This window comes from Leptinotarsa decemlineata, unplaced genomic scaffold (genome assembly GCF_025532065.1).
Source record: "Leptinotarsa decemlineata unplaced genomic scaffold, Ldec_3_MD MMD2_P_RNA_scaffold_5, whole genome shotgun sequence".
Taxonomy (NCBI): Eukaryota; Metazoa; Arthropoda; class Insecta; order Coleoptera; family Chrysomelidae; genus Leptinotarsa; species Leptinotarsa decemlineata.
This window is the reverse complement of record NW_027412532.1, coordinates 27,087-47,059: the sequence shown is the minus strand read 5'-3', so window position 1 is coordinate 47,059 and position 19,973 is coordinate 27,087. Positions and strand designations below refer to the sequence as shown.

At 32.6% G+C, this 19,973-nt stretch overlaps 1 protein-coding gene and 1 long non-coding RNA gene across 4 annotated transcripts; one reads left to right on the top strand and one right to left on the bottom strand.

Moving 5' to 3' along the window:
- Positions 1-1,107: 1,107 nt before the first annotated feature.
- LOC111502194 (probable multidrug resistance-associated protein lethal(2)03659) lies at positions 1,108-16,462 on the bottom strand. 3 transcript variants are annotated; one of them, XM_074186789.1, is made up of 18 exons: positions 16,409-16,462; positions 14,929-15,041; positions 14,637-14,747; positions 13,628-13,768; positions 12,783-12,990; positions 12,226-12,451; positions 10,844-11,000; positions 9,196-9,810; positions 8,814-9,129; positions 8,105-8,257; positions 7,862-8,049; positions 7,153-7,496; positions 6,623-6,853; positions 5,275-5,505; positions 4,847-5,148; positions 3,463-3,708; positions 3,218-3,378; positions 1,108-2,701 (listed from the first exon to the last, which is right to left on the bottom strand). In XM_074186789.1, exons 1-18 carry the CDS (start codon positions 16,445-16,447, stop codon positions 2,398-2,400), a joined length of 4,086 nt encoding a protein of 1,361 aa, XP_074042890.1. In that variant the 5' UTR covers positions 16,448-16,462; the 3' UTR covers positions 1,108-2,397. The 3 variants fall into 3 exon arrangements, with proteins under 3 accessions (XP_074042890.1, XP_023011972.2, XP_074042891.1); XM_023156204.2 differs by lacking the exon at positions 16,409-16,462 and adding an exon at positions 15,858-16,010; XM_074186790.1 differs by lacking the exons at positions 14,637-14,747; positions 14,929-15,041; positions 16,409-16,462 and adding an exon at positions 14,216-14,344.
- On the top strand, positions 10,355-18,273 carry LOC111502202 (uncharacterized). Its single transcript, XR_002721698.2, has 3 exons — positions 10,355-10,790; positions 10,851-11,122; positions 16,702-18,273. It is a non-coding gene; the product is annotated as an uncharacterized lncRNA (long non-coding RNA).
- The last annotated feature ends 1,700 nt before the right edge of the window (positions 18,274-19,973 follow it).

The window sequence follows — 19,973 nt, the reverse complement described above, 5'->3', positions numbered from 1 at the left end:
AAAAGATTTCACAATTTTGTAATTTTAGATACAGCCCGTGTTATCATACCAAATTTCCATCTCAATTACCCTTTTCGAGGGACTAAATGAAAAAAAGATTTTTACCACTCGTGTACCCATTTTCAATGGACTAATTTTATATAGTGGCGGCACCGATCGGGCGGAGGACAAAGTTGAGGAATGTCGTCGACGTTGCTAACATTAGAAGACAGATGGCGCTAGTATCTTTCGAAAAATTAAATCGATATAACCGCCATCTGTCGGGCGACAGAGTAAGTCAATAAATGTCGTTGTGGTTGCAGACATTTGAAGACAGATGGAGCTCATACACTGATTTTTGATGGATAATTTGGACACTGTCTAAGGATTTATTAGACAATGATTTGGAGATACCGGTTTTGACTTCGAATTTCAAGTTAGATGTTGATGATAAAAATATTTTCCAAAGTGATTATTTGAAAATACGTTTGTTTTTGTATTCGGAGGTAGGTTAAATGTTTCTCCGAGATTAGTTTTTTCGAAATTTAATATTGGGCTTTATTGATAAAGCTACTGTTTTAGAAAAACATGTGATATAGTTTTTCAAAGTTTGCGGAGATCAAATCGTGAGGTGTAGTTTTTGAAATTACTATGGATCTTCATCAAGTAACGGCCGACTCGATCAGAAAAAAAAAGATATTCACGGCAATGTAGGCTTCTTCATATTTGTCTCCTACTTCCAAGAACATATCCTGTGTACATCACTGAATGAGAGTGAATGCAAGAAAGAATCAAGTTTTATATAATTCAAAAAGATGTGAAACATTTCTAATTCCATAATAAGAAAGTTTCCATGTTCAAACTTCGTAACAGAAACGTCAAAGGCCTTTGACAGATCACTAAGAGTAAATGGTGAGGAAAGTCCCTATTCAATATCCTCTTCTATGTTGGACTATAACTGACTACAAATATGTAAATGAATCATGAGGTTTTTTCTTTGAAGAAAAAATACAATTTGAAACCTTTGCAATCCGTCGTTCAAAAAAGTTAGTAAAACCAGAGACACACTTTACTATAGACACCGTCATACTCCACAAATGATTTCTGCCAACAGATAATAAAACAAAATTAACTTAATTAGTATATTTATTTGTACTAAAAGCGCCAACTCCGGCAGTAATAAAATACATCATGATATCAATATTCAATGCATGATCACTATTCATTATTTATTCAATTCACAGCAAAAGAACATTTCATAAATATTCATCATTTTCATTTGATATTCCCATAAGTACTTGTAAAACACTCTTCGGTTTTTCTTTTTGGTCTTAAGAATAACATACAAAATAGTAACTAATAGTACTTGTAAGTAACTTGTTAAACATTTGAAAAATCAACAAAGTATGTTCCCTGAAAATTGACGAATAAATTGGGTTTGTGTCACGCGGGTTGTCTTTTGAATGCTGAAACTATACTGCATCAAACATTGATTTTGATAAGTTTCTCTTAGTCTGAATTGGTTGGAGCATTTTTAAATGAAAATCTCATTTGGTTTTTTGCCAATGTCTATCAGAAATGAATAAATCTGAACAAAACACGAAAATAAATATAAATGTCAAAAGGATTTGATTAGATAATAACGTGATGTCAAGATCAAATCCAATGCCTAACTAAATAAATGTCTTGTAACTAGTGAACCACATGTTTTTCACTTTGGAATGAATAATTGAGAAACACGGCGGAGTACCTGAATTGCAAATTGTAAAAATATAACTAATGGAAACAAAAAAGGCAGTTTTTATATTTTTGAATATTCAAACTGTTGATGAATTCTTTGAAGGTAAATCCAGAGTTATTTGTATTCTGTAAGTAAATATGACAATTAAATTATTGATTAAAACTCTTTCGACACTTCAACTTTAACAGTCTATCCAAAAGAAATAATAAATTTTACAAGACATCTGCCGAAAGAAGTCATTTTCGACGTATAATGACTGTCTATAAAGAGTTAACTGAAACTAATCAATTACGAAAATATATTTCACTTGGAGCAAGAGACCATTTCAGGTAAAAATACCATTTCCAATGAGGCATTTTTATGGGATCTGTACATTTTCTCATCCTAAATAATCTCATATGAATATTCACAGACATTTAAAAGAATGTTCATGAAACAATGAATTGAATTATCTTCATGAACTTATCTATATTGTCGTCTTTTTTTATATCATTAAACAATGAAAATACTTGAAAAGTGTACCAAATAAGTCCATCGAATGATGAAAACCATTGTCCGGAGCCTCTCTGATTCTTCAAAATTTTTGAGCTATTCAAAAAGATTTTCAAAATTTGTTAAATTGATAGTAACAAATAATACTGTTAGAAATGTTGAATATAAATCAATTTGTCATCAGACTAATCTTCTTTTGGTTTTGTTGCATCATTTTCCACGATCCTTCCAAATTTCCTCTCATAATCTTCTTTGGCTATTTGCCTCAGCTTCGACTCCAGTGCATTGCCCGTTTCCTTGACCATCCTGGAGAAGTATCCCTCGGGATTGCGCAGGAGGTCATGGGGGTGAGCGAATTCCACCGCCTGTCCCGCGTCCATCACCATCACCCTGTCCGAATCCATGATGGTGTTCAGTCTGTGAGCGATTGTGAGGACGGTGCAGTCTTTGAAGCGCTCGCGGATCGTTTTTTGAATCAAAGCGTCTGTGCTGAAAACAACAATACAAATATGAAGGAAAGATGACTAAAATCTCTAAATGTTTACAAAAGAAATTGTAGAAAGGTTATTTTCTTAGGATCTGTTCAAAATATTTTCTGCAGTGAATTAATTTGCAATAGTCTGCAATCTAATGCCATTTAGGCTTCGTTCACGGAATTGTTTAATAACATTCTGATGGATACTATTGCTGAATTCATTTCTATTCTGTATGACACAGAAGTAAAGAGACGTGTGAAGAATCTATTCTTAACGAAACACGTGTTGCGTTTTTTTGTAAAATTGTTTAGTGAAAATCTCACAATGAAGTGTTTCTTAAATATCTATAATAATTATAATGAACAGAATGTTGAAAAAAGTAGAACTTGAATATAAAATACGTGAAATTAGTTTCATTACTTTTGAAATTTTCATAATCCTAGTAAAAATTATTATACTCGACAGGTGTCTATAAGAAAACAATTCTATTGTTGGATTTGAAAACAAACGGCATTGCAGAAACACCTACCCAGGATCAACATTAGCTGTTGCTTCGTCCATTACCAATATTTTATTGTTACGAACAATTGCTCTGGCTAGGCATATGAGCTGTCTTTGTCCGGCACTGAAATTGGAACCACCTTCGCTAACTTGTTGGTTCAGGTCACTGACGACTCCTTTCAGTTCTACCTAAGACAGAAGCGGAGGTTTGAAGTTTTGTTTTTTTGTTAAAAATATCAACGAATGTACAAATGAAGAAGAATTGAAACATACATTTTCCAGGGCCTTCCAGAGTGTTTCATCAGTTTGTTTTTCAAATGGATCCAAATTGTAGCGTACAGAGGCCGAAAACAGAATGGGTTCTTGAGGAATTATGGAAATGTTGAGTCTCAAATCGTTCAAACCAATTTCGCCAGTATCCAATCCATCAATGGCTATGGTGCCTTCAATTGGAGCCAGCCGAAATAGCGAAGAGATCAGGGTGGATTTTCCAGCCCCAGTTCGACCAACAATGCCAATCTAAAATCATTAATTTGAACTATGAATATTTTGAACAATAGTAAACTTTACAAAATGAACTGAATCATTTCAATTCAAATTGTAATTCGGATGTATTTCTTGATTACCGCAGATGAAAATAATTTAGACATATTTTTTGAAATCCTCTCTTCCTCCAAAACAACAAGAACAAAAACTGCAAACGAAATGGAAATTTGGCATCAATTACTTGGAAAAAAAACAAATATTTGCAGAGAAAACCTTTCAGTAGAGGAGACAATATGTTTATTGTTTGTGCTGTTTTCTTATGCCGACAGAGGTTTTCCTTTTTATCCAAGTTGCCAATCTGAAATTCAATATCGAAAATATCAAAAAGCGATTCATTCCGAAAACACTTCACAAAATACTTCAAAATTTTGTAATTTTAGATACAGCCCGTATTATCATACCAAATTTCCATCTCATTACCCTTTTCGAGGGACTAAATGAAAAAAATATTTTTACCACTCGTGTACCTATTTTCAATGGACTAATTTTCTATAGTGGCGCCATCGATCGGGCGGAGGACAAAGTTGAGGAATGTCATTGACGTCACCAACATTAGAAGACAGATGGCGCTCGTATCTTTCGAAATATTAAATCGATTTAACCGCCATCTGTCGGGCAACAGAATAAGTCGATAAATGTCGTTGTGGTTGCAGACATTTGAAGACAAATGGAGCTCATACACTGATTTTCGATGGATAATTTGGACACTAAGGATTTATTAGACAATGATTTGGATATACCAGCACTATCTACAAAGCGAAGGACAAAGTTGATGAATATCGTACAGGCAACATATGACGATGGTGGTGGTGACATCTATTTTTATGATAAGGAAATATATTTTGTGGTGATGGTTGGTCCTCCCATCTAGTAGTCAGAAGTTGAAAAAATGAATATTATTTTTAACAAAATTTAATGAACAATAGATACGACAATGAATTTCTTCACCTCGAAAATACTTGGCTCTTAATGATTTGATAGTGGTGTTAGGCAAACCATGCACTCTGATCACAAAGAGTATATGAAGTCGATTACAAAATAACAGGTTTGGGCAGATATTGAAAACGTGTCTAGAGTTTAATTTCCAATAAATACTGTAATTAGTACTCACCTTTTCACAAGGCTTTATCTCCGTATTCAAATTCTTCAACACCACTGGTAATTCTGGGGCGTACCTAAGGTAGGTGCTTTTGAAGGTTATTGCTCCACGATTCGGCCAGTCTCTTGGAGGCTTTTTCGTTGGCAACGATTCGAATGGCCCCTCTTTGTCCAGTTTTGTGTACTGGAGCACCCTTTCAACGCTGATCATGTTGCTGGCCACCTCAGCCGTCTGTCGCACCCCAAACTGAAGCATACCCGTCAAGATAAGACTCTGAGATATTACCAGACCCACATTCGCACCAGCCGTGTTCTCTGAAAGTGGAATTTGTTCAAAATTTTTATTGAAAAATACAAACTCGGTTAAACGAAGCTTTTCCTGAATAAAAATCAATGTAAGTTTTGAAAGCACCTTGCATATTACTTTATTATTATTCTTACCGTTTCTAAAAGTCATGTATTGGAGTGTAACCATAGCTAAAAATATTGTGCTGATCACATCCAGATACAACCCAAAAGATTCGCTGCTGACTAAAAATGAAACAAAAGTACTCGTGTGCTGATCTTGTAAGACGTCAAACTCTTCGGTAACCATTTTCTGTGCGTTACAAGATCTTATCGTGGGCAATCCATTCAAGGATGCCGATAGGTGAGAGAAAACTGGCGCTCTTGCTGAAAAAACAGAACGTTTATTGGAAAAACAATTTTTGAAGATTCCGAAACAATGAATTGAATTAATTTGTTATGATTTGTAAAAAATAAATATACTTAGTCAAATGAAATGAATAAAAACATTTTTGTCTAAATACCACTGGTAGATTTTATTTATACGACCGGTTTCGGGTTTGACCCCATTATCAAGTGCAGTTTTATTTAAACAAAAGTGTTTTTATTCACTTGATTTAAGTGATCATGAATTACCATAAAATAAACAAGTCATCAATCAAACATATTAAATATATTTACATCTGTTGAAATATGAACTGAATGCAACTTGTATTTACTCTGTATAGTTTTATGTGCTTGCTATGTTTTGTCAATAAATAAAAAGCTACTGTGCTAGCGAAACATGTGATATATTTTTCAAATAAAGTTTGTGGAGATCAAATCGTGAGGTGTAGTTTTTGAAATTACTATGGATGTTTATCAAGTAACTGCCGAATCTATCAGAAAACTAAATTGTCAATAAGCTGGTAGATTATTCTAATTAGTTGATTGTCACATCTTGTTTTGTATTTTCGAATTTAATGGAGTTCTACTTCAACTTTGATAATCCACGATGATCCACAGTTTCAAGTAATCTACAACAAGATTATTATAGAATCTTCATTTGTAAAAACACTATAGTAGTGTTTAAACAGTTTAGAAATATTCACCTCTTCCAACAATCATTCATCAGTAAGATCTAGCAAATTTCTGTGTTAAAATAACTACTTTCTCAGCTACTACCACGATGAGCATTGCATCATATCTGAGAGACATTTGTGCGTTTCCTTACACAGGAAGTTCTTGCATATGTTCCTTGTTGGATAAGGTGAAAGTGAATATTTCTTGACTTATTATGAAAATTTTTATTTTTCAATGCACATGTATCTTTTCTCTAAACAATCATCAACTTATTTTGATTTTGGTAAGAGACACATTTCGGAAACTTCAATTTTTTTTTAAGTTCAACTTATTTTATAGGCAGTATTTTAAAATACAAAGTAAAGGCTAATCAGAATTTTTTCTTCAGAATTTATATATTTATATCTTCACTGAATGTTTTTGTAGAAATCAAATTACTTACTGACTCCTTCCAGTCGTTTTAAATCTTGTGCGGTGGATAGGTAAACAACCCTGAAGTAGTAAAATAAAACGCCAAGAATTATTGCGGGAGCAACCATCCAAGGAATCTTGATGAAAACCATCACAATAATACCAGACATCACCAGAAATATTTGAATGGCGTCTAAAGCTGCTCGAGGTAGAAGTTCGTCCACAGCACCCATGTCTTTCGAGAACCTGTTCAGTATTCGTCCTGTAAATTATCGAGTTGTCAACTTTAAGCACTTTTTACTCAAGAATAAAATAGAAAAATAATCTTGTTTCAAATGCACAACTCGTCTATCTACAGATTTTCATAGGTAAAGACATTTTCTCTGTACCAGATGGCCAAATAAAAGATGCAGACGTGGGAACAACAACTTTGCGAGTAGAATACTCGTAAAAAATTGCTTTTACTAGCTTGCCTTTAGTTTGCATCGACAAAATGTATTCTCAAAAGAAATGCCGGCATTGCTTGGTCATTGAAAAATATACCACCTTTTTTTTTCTCACCTGATGGATTTGTGTCGAAGAATCTCATGGGGGCTTGGAGAACGTTGCTGAAAATTTTGTTGTGGAGCACTTTTGATGCAGTCATGCAAATTTTGAAATAGAGGATTGATCTAGCAGTAGTCAAAATTATCGAACCCAATATGAAAACACTATATATTGTAATATATTCGTCTCGCGATCTATATTGGTTATCATCGTTGGCAGTTTCATCAAAGATTAATGTTTCATTCGTTCCATTTGCTGATTGTGATGGTGAGACAATACTTAGAGGCAATGCAGTGCTGGTTGGAGATTCAATAGGAGATTTTGTAGTTATATTGTACTTCATTTCTTCTACATTAGTCCTGGAAAAAAAAATCTTCAATATTATTTTTGAAAAAATGGAAAATTCACGATATATTCAATTATTTTTTTTCAATTAGTCGTACGAATTTAGATAACCCTTCTGATTGCAACATCTTGTTCAAATTGTGAATGATTAATGAACCTTTAACTATATCAGTCTTCTTTGTCGAGTTTGAAGGACGCCATAATATGGAATTTCTTTCATACAACCTCCCAGAAATTCTTGGCAGGTGCTTCCCTATCACATGGTGGAAGCAAACACTTGTCGACTATGGCCACGAAACCTAACAACTTTGTAACTCCCCACTATTGAAAACTAAACTAATGATGTGGATCGGTGAGATATCGTGAAATTTCAACTAACCAGTATGTCAACCATAAGTCTGAAGCATTCGAGGACATCTGAGCAATGATCAAAAGAACCACTAGGAAGAATAAGACGAGCCAACTTGCCCCAGCTTTGCAATACTCCACATAGGTGGACGTGGGGACGGCGCCTTTCTCAATCAACTCATCTGTTTCTTGGGGCTCTTCTTCGCACAGGACAGAGCTCTAGAGAAAAAAAGTTTTTCAAATGGGCAGAGATACGAATAGACACGAAACTTACACCAAATGAAGTTACTGATTGCAGCCTACCCCGCATTTCTATTGAAGGAGTCTTCTCTCGTTCTTGTTCCTCGTCATGTTGAGTTCCTTGTTCCAACTGACTGAGATGGCTTTCAGAAAAATCGCTGAAGACCCCAACCTTTTCAATTTTACCCTAGAAAATGAATGATCCTCATGACGGAGTTTCTATTTATATTTCATAATTTTTATGATCTACTGTTACAAAACTTTCAAATAAACTTTTATAATTGCATATCTGATATTTTGTCTGGATTATCTATTGGTGATGTTTCTATGTCTCTAAAACAGTGATATCTCTCAGCTTCAATTCCAGCCAGCATCAAGTAGACTTTATTAAATATTTCTCATAAAATTTTAGTTGTTTTATTTGAACCAAAGAAAACCACTGAAAAAAAAAAAGAGAAATGGAAGCAATATTAAAATCAGCACTTCATGATAAAAAATGATTTTGTCCTTCTATATTTCATATAACACTGTCTATATTGTCGACAAAGTCACGAGAACTACATGGAATTTCCGTACATATTTTTGATATTTATTTAATTGGATCTATGCAACTGTGATGTACATGCGTTTTCTTAGTACTATAAAATTACCGACATTGTAGTATTCATTCACAATGAATAAACTGATTGATTGATTGAGTGGCATTTGAGCGAGACAAAAACATTTTATCCCTTCGAACTTACATTGCTTATGACAACAATTAAATCTGCCTGTTTCATGAACTGTAACTGGTGCGTTACAAGAATTCTCGTCTTGTCCTTCAGATATTTCATCATACATTCCTCGAACAAATGTTTTCCGACGTGGGTATCAACGGCCGATAAAGGATCGTCGAATAAGTAGATGTCCTCTTCAGCGTAGACTGCTCTGGCTAGGTTGATTCTCGCTCTCTGTCCTCCACTAAGAGAGACCCCTCTCTCCCCTACAAGGGTTTTATCGCCAAAGGGAAATTGCTCAAAGTCTTTTTCTAATGCGCACACCTTTACCACCTCCCTGTATCTAGAATTGAATCATGCAAACTAATATTAGTAATAATGAAATCTTTTATGAGACAGCACATTTTACCTCTTCCTAATGTAAGGCTTTCCGAACAAGATGTTATTTCTTATGCTCGAAACAAACAACCACGGTTCTTGAGATGCGTACGAGATACTCCCCGATACGTCAACAAGGCCGCTGACCAGTGGTAACTCTTTGAGAAGCACTTGCAAGAGACTGGACTTTCCAGCGCCTACGCTTCCTACAACGCAACACAATGTTTTCGGCTTTATGTCTAAATTGAGGTCCATCAGAGTGGCAACAATAGGATTTGGCTTCCAACTAGCGGTCGCATGAGATAGTTTCACCTGCCCCAATGTTTCGGATTTGATTGCTTCTTCTTTCGGCAAAAGTATTTTTTGACTAGTATTTTCCTCGAGTAACAGAAACTTTTCAATCCTCCTGATGGACACTCGAGCTTCTGCATAACTCGACAGAGCTAAAGGGAAGAGAATAGACATGTAGAGTTGTAGGGTGTTGAATAACTGAGCAATAGAGAATACCACATCGCCAGTTAGTCTGTTTCCCAAGAGTACAAACATTATTATGGTCAAGAAGAGGGTGAAACGTTCTGTGAAAACCATCATTGCCATCGATACACCCCTAATGTAAGAAGTTATAGAAAGAACGTTGATTTCCATCCTGAAAGTGATTAAATGAAATTTAGTATTTCTGTTCAGTTCTGTTTGTTCGTTTCGAAGGGACCATAGATCAATCCATCCAATCAATTGGTGAACCCTTCGATAATATCCGTAGAAATTGATCTTCAATCACTTAACACATATAATTCATACTATATTTTGGGTATGAAAGTTTACTAGGCATGTTATTCAAAAATCTTAAAAAAAAATACTTGATTTATTTGGAATGTGCATATAAGAAGCAGAAATCAATTTTATTTGGTCGATACGACCAACCTATAGACCGGTTTCGGGGTACTTGCTCCTCGTCAGTACCGGACAGGTCATTTCAGACGGAGTACACCGTCTGAGTATCCCGAACAAACAAAATCAATTCCAACTAGTCATAAACTCTATCTGCGATTAAATCAGTAGGATGTCTACTGCATCACCTGCAGACAAAGCCAGGAAAATGATTTCTGTTTCTCATATGCAGGAAGTAATCTGCCACATATACCTACAAAGTCGTAGGTCCACATAAGAGGCAAGGGGTAAGATATTTTTCACCTGAACTTGGGCATGTCATATGAATATGTAGTATAAAAGAACTTATATTTAATTTTTTCCATGATTTCACAACGAACTAGTTTACTTGAAAGAAGATACTTGTAAACATTTCACAATTGTTTGAAAGCATGGTTAACTTCACACTTTACTATCACTTCATGCTTGAGTAACTGAAACAAATGAATAAGTATGTTTACTTGTCAAACAAATATTTTATCAGTGTTGACCTTCCTATTGTACCAATTAAATTATATATATTCTAGTATACTATCAGAAATTGTTGCAAGTTAGATAATATGTAAGTTTTACCAATGTCACGTCTGTGGGATCATGCCAAGAATTAACAGAAATTGAACAGTTTTCAACAAAAACTGAGACTGGAAACATGTTCAAACTCATTATGGCTTATGGTATTTATTGTGGGTAATGTTGGTGGTAAGTGTAATTCTAATTATTTTATTAACAAAGTTTACTTAAATATGACTCACTTTCTAGCAAGCTCAACAATTTTTTCGAAAGGTTTCTCCCAAGCGTACATTTTGATGACCTGAATTCCAGCAGTAATTTCGCTCATGAGTTTTACTCTATGATCTGTCCTCAGTGCTATTTTGAACCTCAGTTGGCCCTGTAATCTTGACAAATAACCTACAATGAAAACAAACTAGGAACACAAAAGACTAAGGTTAAGTGACTTCTTGATGAAAACTAATGGAAATTAATAACCAAAAAATATAATACAGGATGCAATAAATGACTACAAATATCAGGTGAGTCAATAATATTTCTAGTTTTGATAACAGCTATATAAAAGCTTTGCGTGTCTAAGCCATTTTCCGAATTTCTGTTCTTATCGTATACATGGTGTTCCTTAATGATATGTGTGAATATTCAAGAGTATAAGTTCACATGAAAAAATACTGCCAAGTTGTTATGTGGTCCAGAATTGTTCTGTTATGAAAATACGAGGTGGTGAGGTTTTAAATATGAAATGAATATGATTTAATATTTCCTAAGCCATTCGAGATATTTTTGTAATATTCGGTAACCAGTGAGAGTTACTAAAAATTTATATTTGTCAATAAAAAAATAATTCCCAACTTCAATAGTGGTGTGGGTACAGGAACTGACTTCGATATTTTCAAGAAAAACTGTTACGCCTATGGATTTTTCTCAAAAAAAAATCTTGTTTGATCTCCTTCAATTTGGAACAAAAAAGTTCACATGCCACTGTTGATTTGTAAAGTTCTTTTTGTAATGAAAAATGTTCAACTTTATTAATTGTTACTGCCTACAAAATCAAAAACTGAAGTACTGAAAAATTCAGTAAAAAATATATTTTCCATAATTTCTCGGACAATACAAGGGTTTTCATTTTTTTCTCCAAAACGATGTATCGTAGGAAAAAACTTGGAACTTTTTTATTAATTAAATGAATTTTTATTGAGAAATATCCATAAGCGTATCATTGTTTTCTTCAAATATGGGAATTTTCATTCCTAAGCCATAATTGAAGTTGAAAATGACAATTTAATTAAAAATATAACATTTCATTAACCGTCACTGTATACCACATATCACTAAAATTAAAACCAAATGGTTTAGAAAATATTAAATATTTTCTATACAATTCTCAAAACATCTCATATTTTTGTAACAGAACATTTTTGGATTATAGTTTACATAGCAACCTATCATTGGAAAATCTTCTACCAGAACATCAAATATTTATTGGTCTCAGTAGTCTTCAAGCTGGTCAAAATCTAATCCACCACTTGTGAAAACATTTTAAAACTCGAATAATGGTTACATGTCTAATGAAGAACATACTACTGACTCTTCCTGATGGTAGGCCAAATTGTTTCAAGTTTACCTTGCAAAGGAATTGCTTGGATGGCTATGGCCAACATGCCTGCCACAGCTGATATTCCTACACTTCTGTACATCACATAAAAGGCGACAACTGCCTGAATAGGCATTATCCATATATAGTGGAGAAAATTTGAAGCCATGTCAAACCGCTGCACGTCATTGGATAAAAGATTGACTAACTGCCCTGCAGCTGTTTGTCCAATAGACCCGTGATTCAATTTGAGAAGCTAAAAAGTTCTATGAATCAATTGAATATCAAGTAGGCCCACTACAAATGTTGATGTAATAATATTGTTTTGTATAAATCATGCCAATAGAATATCTCGTGAAGAAGCATCCATTGTCTCATGGATAGGTCAAATAAATAATGGAATTATTAGATGGAAGAAAAAAACATTACCATTATTATTTACTGAGAATTTTTCCTGTAAGTCAATATGATATTTTATTTCAAATTGAGCAACAGTTATTCTGAATGTATTGATGCTTTCAAAGAGACAAAATGTATTCCATAATTATTTTCAGACCAAAGTGTGTAAGTAAAGTTTACCGACTTACTTTTCGGTAAATGAGAGAACAACAAGCTACTCGAACTCTCATTCCAACTCGTTGAGTCCCCAGACTTGTGGCGTGCATTATAAGTACATTAGCAAACGCAATGAAAATTACTCCTATTCCTAAGATCCATCCCCTTCCTGGATTCGCTTCTTCCCAGGGTTCATGAAAGAAGGAGATATATTCTGCTAATACTATGGGTTGCACCATTCTGTGACAAACACAGAAACACAGAAAAAATGTAGTAAATATAATAATACTTGATAAATATGGGAATAACTGGTTCTTGAAAGAAATTTACTCAAGTTTTTTCCCAACACCAAACCGTTATTTTAACACCTTGACATGTGTTTTGATCACCAAGTGATCATCTTCGAGAGGAAGACTAATCTTCAGTCAAACTATTCAATAAACAAACCTACATTATTTTTACAATATGCCAAGCTTTTGTGTCAATATTAAAACTTCTTCAGGAAAAAGTAAATTGAAAAAATGTACTTTATAATGAATATAACAAAAACAACTTAGAATAAAGTTTTATTAAAACAACGATAAAAATAAAATAATAACGACAAAACAAAAACTGTACAAAATATGACGATGATGTCATAGAAAAATTTAAAATATAGGACCAGAATGAGGAGACAAAAAGAAAATTTGAGAAATGAGAAAATATCAAGTTTAAAAATATAAAATTAATAACTAGATGGAAAAGAAACATTGAAGATGATTAATCTTCAGCTATCAGACTCAACAGGTATTGAATCTACCATATTATTAATATGTCAATTCATATTAAGTTTTTGTGAAGTGACACCCGATTGGTTGCTCACCAGTACTAAACTTACCTCAGAACAACACACTGTAAAAATAGGCTAATACCATACATGGAATAAGGTTTATAGAACGTTTTTAGTATTACTCTTTCCAAACTTGGTTTTTTATTTGACGCAGTTTTACTATGTTTCAGAATCTCCATTTTCCAATTCCTGAAAATAACTACTATAGGTATATGCATATCAAAAAAGATACTCTTTTGAATTACTTTTCAATACATATAATATAAACGATCAAAAAACACTACAAAATAAAAGTATGAAAATAATATTAATATACACCTCCATTAACTTTATATTGGACTCTTTACAGTAACTACCGTTTACCAAATGGCTTCACTTCCTTGCAATGATTTAAATCAACAAATTGCTGGAAAAGTGGCTCCCAAATATTTTCAAAAATTCACTATTCATTAAAATTCATGACCACTACAAGCTAGCTATACTGTGTCCAAGATAAGGAGGGCCAGTATATATAGGATAATGGAATTCGTAAGAGATGACCATTTTAAAGATTATTTAAATGATGTTTTGTAATTTAGATAATTCCTATTATTTGTGATATATCAGTCAAGTTGTCACCAACAGGGCTAAACTTACAGTATGTGTCATTCTTTTTCCCATTCATATAAAAATGGTGGAAACACAGAATTTTATTGTTAAACAACGATAATGGTGGTGATGGTTTTTTGGAGACAAAGTTAGAATAAACATATGTAAACGCCATCTTGTACAGGTTAAAAAGTGGCAATGAGAAAGCACGGTTTTTTAATTTATCAATATCTTCTCAAATAATGTCAGGAAAAAATAAAAACGGAATTGTTGAATTTCAGTTCGTTTGGAATAATTCCGAAACTATTCACAATTTTCCAAGTTTTAAAATGTCAGCTCTAAAATGGGCAACTTTTTCAAAATTTACCCAACTTTGACTTTGAACCAACTTTCTTTTGAAAAGTGAATATTTTATATGCTAAAAAACATGTGTTCAACATAGAAAACATAAACTGAAAATATACATTACCTCTCTAAAACATCTCCCAATGGTGCTGATAAATCCTCTTTGGTGGCATTGTAAATATCTTTGACTTCAAGATCCTTTTGATAACCATATTTGAAAAATGGTAAAAACCAACTGAAATGTAATGGCTTGAATACCTTTGTCTTTGAAAATAATTTTAGGTATAAATGGAAACTAGTCTTTAATTGGAGATAATTGAATAGTGGTAAGACACTAAAAGGCCTATAATTGGGGGCACTTTTAAACAAGGAAACATTTGAGCAATATTAAAAAAAAAATATCTGTTATTACTTACCAGAAAAATAATCTGGAGAAAACATTAGCCGATGTTTCCGGGGAGGTATTTACATATTTTTTGCTAGAATCCATGGCACTCTTGTTTGTAACCACTAAGGTGGTGATATCAACCTACCAGAAAACTAAGATTCAATCGAGTTTAAGGCCAAATACATCAATCATAAACAGTAGGCACACAGTTTTGATTAATCAAGTATACCGATTAACATATTTTTTATGAACAATAAAGGCTTATCACTGTTTAGATAACAAATGTGATTGAAATCCACTTGTTGAAAACAATCCTGTCTAATTGTAAGTGTTTAAATTTGTTATTGTTTCTCATTTTGTTTATTCAATGCTCGAAGACTGACTGAAATCTAAAGACATAATGAAAATTAATAGGTTAAGATTTGAGACATTCATCATGGAAAAAAGTAATAGAAATGATTTATTATTACGTCACTGAAAAAAGTTCAAAAAAACATATTTTCTTGGGTTATGTCGCGAAACGCGATTCATGAGCAACGTTGCCAATGTTTGACAACGGGCAGTATCAGTGTTACACTTAGACAAGGAAAGATATATAAGGTGTTACATATAAAAATGAAGTGTTAATAATTAAATTTTTGCTTCATAAAAGTACTTATTTGAAATTGAAAAAGAAACGAATAAAACCACTTCGCTTTTAAGATGACAGTTGATTGAAGAAAAACTGTTTTTCTGTCAACCAGTTGTCGCTCCTTATAAACGACAACCCTGATCAGAATTCGAAACATATGCAAGATAAAAATTAACGAGGTCTTACTTATGAACGTGCGTTGAATGAAAATGACAAAGTACTTGTACACGAACCTCGATAAAAATTCTTTTCTGTTTCGTCTTTTGTAATATCGTAATATTGGTTCGTGCAGGAAAAACTCATCAGGATATCATAAATATAACTACCTATAAATCTTCCACCTCACAGTTCAGATCCATTTTGGATGCCTTTTCTTCTAGCGCCACACTTAAAAAATAACCTAACCTCAATAGGTATACTATAGTTAATAACTTAATAACATCTCAGAAATGATTGAGAATACAATTTTTGAATAATTTCATAATAATTTGAAATTATCTATATGATACTGAAGAATTGCGCAACGTGGGCTAGACTTTGTCGGGAGATAAATACCTAATCGAGATAAAACTTTTCGGAATATTTATTGATTGCCGTAAATTATGAATACGTTGTGGGTTTTTATCAAATATATCGGCCGATTTCATCTCATATCGTAAATTACGACATAAACTAACATTCACTCGAAGATTGGAAAAAACGTAAAAGCACTTGAAGAATTGTATCTTTTGTAGTGATCCAAAATATAACTGTATTTTTCCAATTGCTTTATAGGGAATCCAGCAATGATCAACTATGAAAATGAAACAAACATTTCATAGTGAATTAAAAAATTGAACGACGAATTGACGAAATAATAAGTAAACAATCTGGTTACCTTTTTTTGAGTTCCAACTGAAAATGTTTGAGGTGACATATGTGCGTGAACCACTTTTACGTTTGAAATTGTTTTTCAATGTAGATTTTCGGTTGAATATGGATTCGATCCCTTCCGACAGGGAATGCAGAGTTAACTTTGATTAAAAGACACGATAATTGCGAATGTCATCTGTATCTTGTAATTTAAAATAGGTCATTCTCCCAGAGAAGGTATGATACCTTTAACACTCAATTTTCAAATTTTAACATCAGTAATGGTAATTAATAACATTTGATTTCTATAATTTTTAGATCAGACAACAAATTAATTACGTTTGCTGCAAGGGGGAAGCTGTCATCAACTGAAATGAATTAGAACCTACGGCAGACAGAAAATGTATCCGATCCAACCGGAAACCTCTAAGGATTCTATAGAATTGTGAACGGTATCTTTGACAACAAATTTTGAGTGAACGGCTACAACACCCGAAGAAACGACACACCCGAGGAGTAGTGTACGATTTCTCCTGCCAAGAATTCTTCAAGAACATTAAGGTCAGAGCTAACCATAACCATATTTAACCAAATTTTTAAATCACTCAAGAGATATATGAAATTGCATTTGAAGTCCAAGAGTGGGTATCGAATTCCGAACAAAAAAATTGTTAGGGGTTATCCTACAAATTTTCATCTTTCACGGATCAGAGAATGATTTTTAAAATAACTTGAAGCAATCATTTATTTGTATGCATTCAATTATAATCGTACAATAAAAACAACAGTAATTATATAACACAAATAATAACAGTAATACAGCCACTATGGCCTAACAATTCTATAATTGCATTAACACACAATGTAGGTATCTGTTAATTTTCCACATTGAAATAAGTCTTCGAAATATGTGAGATATAGCTAATCTAGACCAGCAAACATCTCACAGAACAAGGTGACTAACTGAACCTTTTCTCTTTACTTTCTTCCCATACATTTTTGATAAACTATTGGAACCATTCTGCCAAAAATATTCAACTGACATCTTTTAATTAATAAACTTTGAAAGTTTTGAAACTATATGTAGTAATATCAACCGACATTATTCAATAAATAACATTCCAAAGAAGCACTGAGCACACCAGTGAAATAAAAGTTTTGATGTATTTTCTATTGTATAATGTAATGTTGTTTTCACATTGAGGTAGGTTTATGAAAAAAAAAATCATCTGTCCGAATTTCTGAGTCAGACAGGTGTTTCCAACATAATAACAAAGGTGTAGACGGGCTTCAAATTTTTCAAACAATAAGTAAATAAGTTCAGAATTTCAAGTCAGAATTTAACACATTTTTCTTCTTTTTTATTGAATTCATACTGTTCATGCAAAATATTTCTGTATTGGAGATACAGAATTCCAAACATTTTGTAGTGTTTTTGATTGTACTTCATGGGAAATTTCTCCTTAAATAATTTGCAAAAATAAATGTAATGTAGATGTATATGTATACAGGTGTAGAGAGGGTAAACTTTCAATTGAGCCAGATAAGTTACTGTCTGAATTGAATATATTTTTCACAAAGAAAAATTCGCTATTTGAGTAAAGTGTTGTATTTAATGATTTTGTCTACAAAAAAGAGCTAAAAACTATACGTTTTATTAAATTCAACTTGCAGTTTTTTTTTTTTGGTAAATGAACCGTGTGTCAGGTGACAGTCTTTTTGTTTTGGTCTGGGAAAAGTGTAATCGGTAGATTTAAGTTGTAGTTGTTCTTTTCAGTTCTGGAAAGTTCTGAAACCTTCGAATAAGTAATTGTGCTGTTCTCAAATCTTTTTTATACAGATAAGATTATAAAATGCCACCCGTTACTGATTAATAACGCATTTTCAATGCATTACGTAGTAACTTCAATACATTTTACAAAATACAAAAAATTTTCATAATCTAAAACTGAGCAGAATTCATATGGAGAAAAAGAGTTGTGGTATAATAATATTCCTCATTGATTTGAACAAAGTACTGAATGAATATCTAATAGTATTATTACAGTGAGCCACCTTGTTCTGTTACAATTAAAATAAAAATTTGTGCTACATTAGGTTTCTCTAAGGTTAGTCTATAAAATTATTTGGCTACCTTACCTGATATTTAACTTATCTTATAAGAATAATAATATATTGGAGATCTTATCTTATCACATCTAATATAAATTATTTAGAAAATAAAGATTTCTTATATGATTATAATAAATAATTCAAATCAGTTTGGACAATACTTATATTTCGCTGTTCTATGTTTAGGCTCCCAAAATATAATAATTGAACTTGCAAATTGATCTCTTTTCTTCAAAGGCGTCTTATGGAAATGGAAGATTTCTATTTACAAGCCAAAGAATATCAATACTCATAAACGGATCATTCTCACATACTTATTTCTATTATAGTAACTCAATTTCAAAAATGCGACCTGGAAACTAATTGGAGAAACGAATATTATCTATTCAGAAAAATTTTACATTCCAATATAAATACTGACTTTATTTTTTATACTAATAGGGTGACGAAAAATCTAGATGAATAGCATCATTTCCTTCTTTGATTCAAATATGATTTGAGCTAAAACAAAATGTGTGAACAATAAAATCAATTCATATAGGTGTAAAGTTATTGGTTATTATCAAAATGCTCCCACCAATTTTGAGAAAACAGAAAAAAATGAACACGAAACTATTCTTCCTCAGTCTCAAACACAATAGTTGTATTAATAATTCATATCAGTTAATCAAATTAATTATTTTTTATCCAAATATATTATCACATTCATCTCTTTCAACTACTTTCACGGATATAAACATTGAATAACACCAAAATTACTTCTCTTTATTCACGTAGAACTTTTTCCAAATAGAAATGAAACATATAATCATTAACAGGAATATATGATGGAATTGGCCGATGCTTGATGAAAATCTATAACTAACGTATTCAAAAAACACTTTATTGTTAGATTTTCAGTAAACATCTTTACAAAAACGCAACACGTGTTTCGCCCTACAATGGCTTCTTTGGGCGTGTGAGTAAATATACACGCTCGAAGAAGCCATTGTATGGCGAAACACGTGTTGCATTTTTGTAAAAATGTTCAGTGAAAATCTCGTAATGAAGGGTTTTTTGGATACGTTATTAACAGGAATACCAGACAATGTAATATATATATTACGTTGTGTAGCGTTCCTGTGAATAATATCTGTTTCAATTCTATAACTTATGTTATTTGTATTATGCGTGTAACTCAATTTTCATTTTATTAAAGATAGTTTTTTCAGATGAAAACGATACTTCCGTGTATACACGTCTTTGTAGAACATTTTCATTAAAGTTAAATATATTTTTCTTCCATCGGAAGGTTCTCATATTTTTTTACTCCACGTGCATTTTTTAACTAATATCTATGACACTGTAAAATCGGTTAGTTTACGTTTCATTTGATATTTTCGAAAATTTTAAAGTTAAGAGTAGTATAAACTATTGCTAGAATTTCTTTCGTAGTCTAGTGTGACACTTTTTGTGAATCAATTCATCATCCTCAACTA